The sequence below is a fragment of the Tinamus guttatus genome, unplaced genomic scaffold (assembly GCF_059628265.1).
Source record: "Tinamus guttatus ecotype Peru unplaced genomic scaffold, ASM5962826v1 Tinamus_guttatus_pri_ptg000344l, whole genome shotgun sequence".
NCBI lineage: Eukaryota > Metazoa > Chordata > Aves > Tinamiformes > Tinamidae > Tinamus > Tinamus guttatus.
This window is the reverse complement of record NW_028288878.1, coordinates 396,413-405,381: the sequence shown is the minus strand read 5'-3', so window position 1 is coordinate 405,381 and position 8,969 is coordinate 396,413. Positions and strand designations below refer to the sequence as shown.

Sequence of the window (8,969 nt, the reverse complement as noted above, 5' to 3'; positions counted from 1 at the left end):
GGAACTGGGGGGCAGTTATGGGGGTCCCGTTATGGGATGGGGGCGGTTATGGGGGTCCCGTTATGGGGTGAGGGTGGTTATGGGGGTCCCATTATGGGATGGGGGCGGTTATGGGGGTCCCGTTATGGGGTGGGGGCGGTTATGGGGGTCCCATTATGGGGTGAGGGCGGTTATGGGGGTCCCGTTATGGGATGGGGTCTGTGGGGGAACTGGGGGGCGGTTATGGGGGTCCCGTTATGGGGCGGGGGTCTGGGGGGGAGCTGGGGGTCGGTTATGGGGGTCCCATTATGGGATGGGGGCGGTTTTGGGGGTCCCGTTATGGGGTGGGGGCGGTTATGGGGGTCCCGTTATGGGGCGGGGGTCTGTGGGGGCGCTGGGAGGTGGTTTTGGGGGTCCCATTATGGGGTGAGGGCAGTTATAGGGGTCCCATTATGGGGTGGGGGTGGTTATGGGGGTCCCATTATGGGGTGGGGGCGGTTATGGGGGTCCCATTATGGGGTGGGGGTCTGTGGGGGAAATGGGGCAGTTATGGGGGTCCTGTAATGGGGCGGGGGTCTGGGGGGAGCTGGGGGTCGGTTTTGGGGGTCCCGTTATGGGGTGCAGGGACGGATGCCCGGGATGGGCCAGCGGGAGGCAGATTCGGGGCCATCCATGGAGGCCGGAGCAGGAGGATCCACCCGGGAATGAGCCGCAGATTCCCGGGAAAGGCCTGGAGACGAGGCGCTTCCCTCCCGCTGTCCGGCAGGTTTCCCGTCAGCACCGCCATGGATGACCTGAACCTCCACTACAGGTTCCTGAACTGGCGGCGGCGGATCCGGGAGATCCGGGAGGTGCGGGCCGTGCGCTACCAGGAGCGCTTCAAGCACATCCTGGTGGACGGCGACACGCTCAGGTAACCGGGAGCGGCGGCACCGTCGCGGCCGTCACCGTCACGACTGTCACTGTCACGACCGTCACCGTCACGACTGTCACCATCGCGACTGTCACCATCGCGACTGTCACTGTTGCGACTGTCACTGTCGTGGCCGTCACCGTCGTGGCTGTCACCATCACGACCGTCGCTGTCGCCACCGTCACCGTCGTGACCGTCACCGTTGCGACCGTCACTGTCGTGGCCGTCACCGTCGTGGCTGTCACCGTCACTACTGTCGCTGTCATGACCGTCACTGTCACGACTGTCACCGTCACGACTGTCACCGTCGTGGCCGTCACCGTCATGGCCGTCACTGTTGTGGCCGTCACTGTCACGACTGTCACCGGTCACCGTCATGGCCGTCACTGTTGTGGCTGTCACGATCGTGGCCGTCACCTCACAACTGTCACTGTCGTGGCCATCACCGTCATGACTGTCACCGTCACGACAGTCACTGTCGCGACTGTCACTGTCGCAGCCGTCACCGTCACGGCCGTCACCGTCACGACCGTCACTGTTGTGGCCGTCACTGTTGTGGCTGTCACCGTCACGGCCATCACCGTCACGACTGTCACTGTTGCGACTGTTACTGTCGCGGCCGTCACCATCACAGTCGCGGCCGTCACCATCACAGCTGTCACCGTCACGACCGTCACTGTCACGACTGTCACCGGTCACCGTCATGGCCGTCACTGTCGTGGCCGTCACGATCGCAGCCATCACCGTCACGACTGTCACTATCACAACCGTCACTGTCGCGACTGTCACTGTCGTGGCTGTCACCGTCATGACCGTCACTGTCATGGCCGTCACCGTCGCGGCTGTCACCGTCACGGCCGTCACCATCATGGCCGTCACCATCGCGGCCGTCACCGTTGCGACACTCACTGTCACGACCGTCACGACTGTCACTGTCGCGGCCGTCACTGTCACGACTGCCACCGGTCACCGTCATGGCCGTCACTGTCGTGGCCGTCACGATCGTGGCCGTCACTGTCAAGACTGTCACTATCACAACTGCCACTGTCGCGACTGTCACTGTCATGGCTGTCACCGTCATGACCGTCACTGTCACGGCCGTCACCGTCACGACTGTCACTGTCACGGCCGTCACTGTTGCGGCTGTCACCGTCACGGCTGTCACCATCATGGCCGTCACCGTCGCGACACTCACTGTCACGACCGTCACGACTGTCACTGTCGCGACTGTCACTGTCGTGGCCGTCACCATCACCGTCACAACCGTCACCGTCACGGCCGTCACCGTTGTGGCTGTCACTGTCACGGCCGTCACAATCGTGGCCGTCACCGTCACAACTGTCACCGTCACAACTGTCACCATCCCTGTCCCCCGCAGCTACCACGGGAACTCGGGTGAAGTCGGCTGCTACGTGGCCCCGCGGCCGCTCAGCAGGGACAACAACTACTTCGAGGTGAGCGGCTCCTTCCCGGCGCTCCCGGCGTTCCCGGCCGCATCCGCAGGGATCCGCGCGTCCCGTTGTAGGTGTCCATCGTGGACAGCGGCGTGCGCGGCACCATCGCCGTGGGGCTGGTCCCGCAGTACTACAGCCTGGACCACCAGCCCGGCTGGCTTCCCGACTCCGTGGCCTACCATGCGGACGACGGGAAGTGAGTGCGGGAAGCGCCCCGGGAGCGGCTCGGGAATGGGGAACGGGGTTGGATGCGGCTCCGATCCCGCAGGCTGTACAGCGGCCGCGCCAAGGGCCGGCAGTTCGGATCCAAGTGCAGCTCCGGGGATCGCATCGGCTGCGGGATCGAGCTGGTCTCCTTCGAGGTGCAGACGGCCCAGGTCTTCTTCACCAAAAACGGGAAAAGGGTGAGGGAGCCGGGAGAATTCCCGTCTCGTGGGGCTGGGATGCGCTTGGGAAGCCGGGCTGGGATGCGCTTGGAAAGCCGGGCTGGAATCCGCTTGGGAAGCCGGGCTGGAATCCGCTTGGGAAGCCGGGCTGGAATGCACTTGGAAAGCCGGGCTGGAATCTGCTTAGAAAGCTGGGCTGGAATGCGCTTGGGAAGCCAGGCTGGAATCCGCTTGGAAAGCCAGGCTGGAATGCACTTGGGAAGTCGGGCTGGAATCCGCTTGGGAAGCTGGGCTGGGATGCGCTTGGGAAGCCGGGTTGGGATCCGTTTGGAAAGTTGGGCTGGGATCCACTTGGAAAGCCAGGCTGGAATGCGCTTGGAATGCACTTGGGAAGCTGGGCTGGAATCCGCTTGGGAAGCCGGGCTGGAATGCGCTTGGACAGCCGGGTTGGGATCCGCTTGGAAAGTTGGGTTGGAATCCGCTTGGGAAGCCAGGCTGGAATGCGCTTGGAAAGCCGGGCTGGAATCTGCTTGGAAAGCTGGGCTGGAATCTGCTCGGAAAGCCAGGCTGGAATCCGTTTGGAAGGCTGGGCTGGAATGCGCTTGGAAAGCCGGGCTGGAATGCGCTTGGAAAGCCGGGCTGGAATCCGCTTGGGAAGCCGGCCTGGAATGCGCTTGGAAAGCCAGGCTGGAATCTGCTTGGAAAGCCGGGTTGGAATCCACTTGGAAAGCTGGGTTGGAATCCTCTTGGAAAGCTGGGCCGGAATCCCCTTGGGAAGCCGGGCCGGAATCCTCTTGGGAAGCCGCCCCAGCATCCCATGGCGCTCCCTCCCGCAGGTGGGCTCCACCGTGATGCCGCTGTCTCCCGACGGGCTCTTCCCGGCCGTGGGAATGCACTCGCTGGGAGAGGAGGTCCGGCTGCACCTGCACGCCGAGCTGGCCACCGAGGAGGACGACAGCGCCATGATGGTGGACAGCCACGAGGACGAGTGGGGCCGGCTGCACGACGTCCGCGTGTGCGGCACGGTGAGTGCGGAACGGCCGGAGCCATCCCGGAATGCCGCGGGATGCCGCGGGATGCGGCGGGATGCGGCGGTCCCCTCCGCGGGGAGCCCGTCCCGAGGGCTGCAGGGAGCTGTTTTGTGGCATTCCCGCTGCGCCGGCATCCCGGGAGCATCCGGAGCAGGGGCGGGACAGGCCCTGAGCCTTCCCGGCGAGGAATCGGCTTGGAATTCCCAGCTTGGGCTCTTCCCGGCTCAGAATCGGCTCGGAATTCCCAGCCTTGGCTCTTCCCGGCAAGGAATCGGCTCGGAATTCCCATCCTCGGCTCTTCCCAACCTCAACTCTTCCCATCCTCGGCTCTTCCCAACCTCGGCTCTTCCCAGCCTCGGCTCTTCCCGGCCTCAGCTCTTCCCGGCCTCGGCTCTTCCCATCCTCGGCTCTTCCCATCCTCGGCTCTTCCCATCCTCGGCTCTTCCCAACCTCGGCTCTTCCCGGCCTCTGCTCTTCCCATCCTCGGCTCTTCCCATCCTCGGCTCTTCCCAGCCTCGGCTCTTCCCAACCTCGGCTCTTCCCGGCCTCGACTCTTCCCATCCTCGGCTCTTCCCAGCCTCGGCTCTTCCCAGCCTCGGCTCTTCCCGGCCTCGGCTCTTCCCAGCCTCGGCTCTTCCCAGCCTCGGCTCTTCCCAGCCTCGGCTCTTCCCAACCTCGGCTCTTCCCGGCCTCGGCTCTTCCCATCCTCGGCTCTTCCCATCCTCGGCTCTTCCCATCCTCGGCTCTTCCCGGCCTCGGCTCTTCCCGGCCTCGGCTCTTCCCATCCTCAACTCTTCCCATCCTCGGCTCTTCCCGATCTCGGCTCTTCCCATCCTCGGCTCTTCCCAACCTCGGCTCTTCCCGGCCTCGGCTCTTCTCAACCTCGGCTCTTCCCATCCTCGGCTCTTCCCAACCTCGGCTCTTCCCATCCTCGGCTCTTCCCGGCCTCGGCTCTTCCCATCCTCAACTCTTCCCATCCTCGGCTCTTCCCGGCCTCGGCTCTTCCCATCCTCTGCTCTTCCCAACCTCAACTCTTCCCATCCTCGGCTCTTCCCATCCTCTGCTCTTCCCAACCTCAGCTCTTCCCGGCCTCGGCTCTTCCCAACCTCTGCTCTTCCCATCCTCGGCTCTTCCCAACCTCGGCTCTTCCCATCCTCGGCTCTTCCCGGCCTCGGCTCTTCCCGGCCTCGGCTCTTCCCGGCCTCGGCTCTTCCCATCCTCGGCTCTTCCCATCCTCGGCTCTTCCCATCCTCGGCTCTTCCCAACCTCGGCTCTTCCCATCCTCGGCTCTTCCCAACCTCGGCTCTTCCCGGCCTCGGCTCTTCCCATCCTCGGCTCTTCCCGGCCTCGGCTCTTCCCGGCCTTGGTGCATCCAGGAGCTCCTTGAGATGCTCCTGGATCCATGGATTGAAAGCTCCCGCTTTAAATCCCAACAGGCCCGAGGCCGTCGGGATTTGGGGCTTCATGGGATCCTCCTGCCGCTCCTCCAATATCCAGGGAGTTTCCCTGTGTGTTTCCAGCCCTGCTTGGGCCCTTAACCCAGCTCTCCCCTTTCCCGACATTCCAAAGGTGTTTTCCCAAAGCAGCCAGATCAGGGAGGTCCTGGCTCTGTCAGGAAGCGGCCGAAACGGATCCCGTGGCTCCTCCACCTCCCCGGCTGGCTCCGGAGCCGGGAAAACGGCTCATTTCCCGTGGCCGGAGCGCGGCGGCCGCTTGTTTATCCGCTCCGGATCTCGGTGTGTTTTTCCTGCCCTCCCTGTTCTTGGAGCTCCCGTCGGCTCCGGAGCGCGTGGGAGCGGGAAAAGGGCTCGGAAGAGCTCCAGGAATTGCCTCGCGCTCCCGCTCCGCCCGGCTCTCATTCCGGGGCCGAGCTCTCCCGGCGGCTCCCGTTTGCTTCCGAAGGACCCGGTGCCACCGGCAAGACCCCGGATCCGCTCTGGAAACTGGATCCGGAGCCGGCTCCTTCCCGCCGGGACGGGATCCGTGGGGCATTCCCGTGCTCCCATTCCCGGCGTTCGGATCAAACGGGGTCCGTGGAGCCGCTCGGCTCCATCCCGGGAGCTTTTGCAAGAGGGTGCCGGAGCCGGGGCCGGAATCCGGGCTCCCATCCCGCTGCTCCCGTCGGCACAAACAGCCCCCGGGCTCGCGGCCGCTCCAAATTTTAAGGATTTGCAGCTGTTTGCGCGGCCGGGGCCGCTCTTTGATCCCAGAGCCGCATCCGCAAACTTGGGCCCGGGGCCCTTTTCCATGCTCAACCCCCCCCTGCTCCGTGGACGGAACGTCTGGCTGGGCCGGACAGGCCGGAGCGCCGGGAATGCTGCTCCGGGAGCCGCTGCTCCGGAGTCCCCAGGGCTTGGGGACACCCAGGGAACGCCAGGGATCCCCATTCCAGCTGATCATCCCCTCCTCTCCATGTGCCTCGGTTTTCCCTGTTTTTAAACCGGGAATATTGGAGGCAAAACACAGCATTCCTGGCCCGGAAACCCCATCCCCGGCTTTTCCGAGGGGGACAAATTGCCCGGAGTTTCCTTGGAGCAGCCTCTGTTTGCTCCGTGATTCCCAAACCCTGCGGAGAGCAGATTCCAGCTCTTCCAGCAGCTCGCGGCGCATCCTAATCCCTCCATCCCGCGGGATGCGGGGGTCCCTTCGGCATCCCTAACCCCTCGGCCTCCCCGATGCCTCCGGAGCGCTCCGATCCGCCCGGAAATGAGCGCGGCGGAGCTGGAATTCCAGCAATGCGCCGCAGCGGCCCCACATTTTTCTTTAAATGCCGATGGAGTTTATTTTACTCCATTTTTATCCCGTTTTTCCTTTCCTCTGGTTATTCCGGCCCTGCTCCTGCCTCGGCCTTCTCCAAACCCCGGATGCTGCTGCCTTCGGCCTCGCGCGGAGGAGGCCGGAGGGCACCGGCTCCGGATGATTCCGTAGTTTTTTCCACCAGCTGCTCCGGGACGGACGCAACCCCCGGCCCTCGGAGGCAGGAAACAAAAGCGGCCGGGCTGGAATGTGGCCGGCGGCCAAAGCAAATCCCGGGAGCGGCGGCCTCGCGGCGGGAATTCGCCCCGGCCGGAGCCGCGTAAACATCCCAAAAAACCCCGCTTGGAAATTCCCACCGGCTTCCCGGCATCTCCGATCGGTGTTGCAGATAGATCGGCATCCCCGGGATGGGGTTTTCGGGGTCCCCGCGCGTCCCCTTCCGCGCGTTCCCGGCCGCTTCCCTAAATCCCTGCCGTTATTCCCGCTGCGCGGGGCCATTCCCGGCCGCTTCCCTCAATCTTTCCCGTTCTTCCAAGCTCCTGGAATACGTGGGGAAGGGGAAGAGCATCATCGACGTGGGGCTGGCGCAGGCGCGGCGCCCGCTCAGCACCCGCAGCCACTACTTCGAGGTGGAGATCGTGGACCCGGGCGAGAAGTGCTACATCGCGCTGGGGCTGGCGCGCAAGGTGGGTGACAGGGGTTGGGGACAGCAGGGGACACCGCCGGGCCACCCTCACCCTCCTCCGCCTCCGCTCTCCGCTCCAGGATTATCCCAAGAACCGGCATCCCGGCTGGAGCAGGGGCTCAGTGGCTTATCACGCAGGTGAGCGCGGGGTCCCCCTGTCACCCCCCAGTGTCACCCCCCTGGTGTCACTTGTCCCCGGTGGCTCCTTTTGTTTCCGCTTGTCCCCTCCGTCACCGCCCAAATGGCAGAGCCGGCGCCTCCCGGGACCATTCCCAGCCTTTTGGCCTCCTTTTCCTGGAATCCTTTCCCCATCCCAGCTGGCTCCGGGAGCCAACACAGCTGCAGGAGGGAATGACACACGTGTCCCCTGCATTGTGTCCCCATGTCCCCGCAGACGACGGGAAGATTTTCCACGGCAGCGGCGTCGGGGACCCCTTCGGACCGCGCTGCTACAAGGGGGACATCATGGGCTGCGGCATCATGTTCCCCCGCGACTACACCCTGGACAGCGAAGGTACCGCCGCGCTCGGGGGACAGGGGGGGACAACGGTGGCACCGTCCCCAGCGTCCCGGCACCCCCGCGCGTCCCCCAGGTGACAGCGACGACGCGGGTGACGCGGCCGACACCAAGCCCAAGGCCCGCGGCGTCCGCAACGTCCTCTACCTGCACCACGAGGAGGAGGAGGATGATGAAGAGGAAGAGGAGGAGGAGGAGGAGGACATGGAGCAGGAGCACGAGGGCAGGAAGGTCGTGGTGAGAGCTGGGGAGGGGGGCGCGAATTGGACCCCCGCAACCGCGTCGGGGTGTTGGGACACGGCTCGTCCCCATGTCCCCAACAGCCCGGTGGTGGTGGAGACAACAGGGGCTGCAGGGGGGGGCAAATAGGGGTGAAAACACCCCCCTCACCGGGTGTTTTCCACCCCCGCCGGGTGTTTTCCCCCCCTCACCGGGTGTTTTCCGCCCGCAACAGGAGGGGGGGGTGCAAATTGGACCCCCACAACCGCGTCGGGGTGTTGGGACACGGCTCGTCCCCTGTCCCCAACAGCCCGGTGGTGGTGGGGACAACAGGGGCTGCAGGGGGGGCAAATAGGGGTGAAAACACCCCCCTCCCCGGGTGTTTTCCCCCCCGCCGGGTGTTGTCCCCCCTCACCGGCTGTTTTCCGCCCCCGCCAGGTGTTTTTCACCCGCAACGGGAAGATCATCGGCAAGAAGGACGCGGCGGTGCCGGCCGGCGGTTACTTCCCCACCGTGGGGATGCTGAGCAGCGGCGAGAAGGTCAAGGTGGATCTGCACCCCCTGAGCGGCTGAGGGGTCCCCCTTGTCCCCGTTGTCCCTTGGGGTGTTGCGGGGAGGGGGGTACGCACCTAACACCCCCTTTCCAGCTACAGTCTCTTCTCCCCCCCAGTTTCAGGTTGAACTGGAGGGGCAGAGTCAAGCGTCCTCCCTACCCCCCGTTGTCACCCCGCGCGTGGTGTCACTGTCACCCCCCAATTTTGTGAATGTAAAACACTCCCCCCCCCCCAATCCAAAGGGGCAGGACCCCCCCCCAAATCCTGGATACCCCCCCCGGCGTGCACGGAAAGGAGGAGGCTCCGCTTCGTTTCTCCATTGGCATTTGCACATGGACAGGGAGGACATGGGGGGGCCCGTCCCCCCCATCACGCTATAGCTCGGTGCCCCCCCATATCATATATATATATATTATATATATATTAGAGACGTCTGATTAAAGCTCATATAAATCCTTTCTTAGACAAAAATAG

The 8,969-nt window shown here is 64.5% G+C and overlaps 1 protein-coding gene across 2 annotated transcripts; it reads left to right on the top strand.

Annotated features, from left to right (window-relative positions):
- Window positions 1-744: 744 nt before the first annotated feature.
- SPRYD3 (SPRY domain containing 3) lies at window positions 745-8,517 on the top strand. 2 transcript variants are annotated; one of them, XM_088529788.1, is made up of 10 exons: window positions 745-892; window positions 2,271-2,346; window positions 2,418-2,542; window positions 2,615-2,750; window positions 3,569-3,757; window positions 7,057-7,206; window positions 7,286-7,343; window positions 7,600-7,719; window positions 7,799-7,953; window positions 8,380-8,517. In XM_088529788.1, exons 1-10 carry the CDS (start codon window positions 765-767, stop codon window positions 8,512-8,514), a joined length of 1,272 nt encoding a protein of 423 aa, XP_088385914.1. In that variant the 5' UTR covers window positions 745-764; the 3' UTR covers window positions 8,515-8,517. The 2 variants fall into 2 exon arrangements, with proteins under 2 accessions (XP_088385914.1, XP_088385913.1); XM_088529787.1 differs by having other exon boundaries at window positions 7,799-7,959.
- The last annotated feature ends 452 nt before the right edge of the window (window positions 8,518-8,969 follow it).

Coding starts and splice junctions, on each gene's coding strand:
- SPRYD3 (XM_088529787.1), top strand. CDS start 765: ATGGATGACCTGAACCTCCACTACAGGTTCCTGAACTGGCGGCGGCGG. Junction 7,207..7,285: donor CGCTGGGGCTGGCGCGCAAG/GTGGGTGACAGG, acceptor TCTCCGCTCCAG/GATTATCCCAAGAACCGGCA. Junction 7,960..8,379: donor ACGAGGGCAGGAAGGTCGTG/GTGAGAGCTGGG, acceptor CGCCCCCGCCAG/GTGTTTTTCACCCGCAACGG.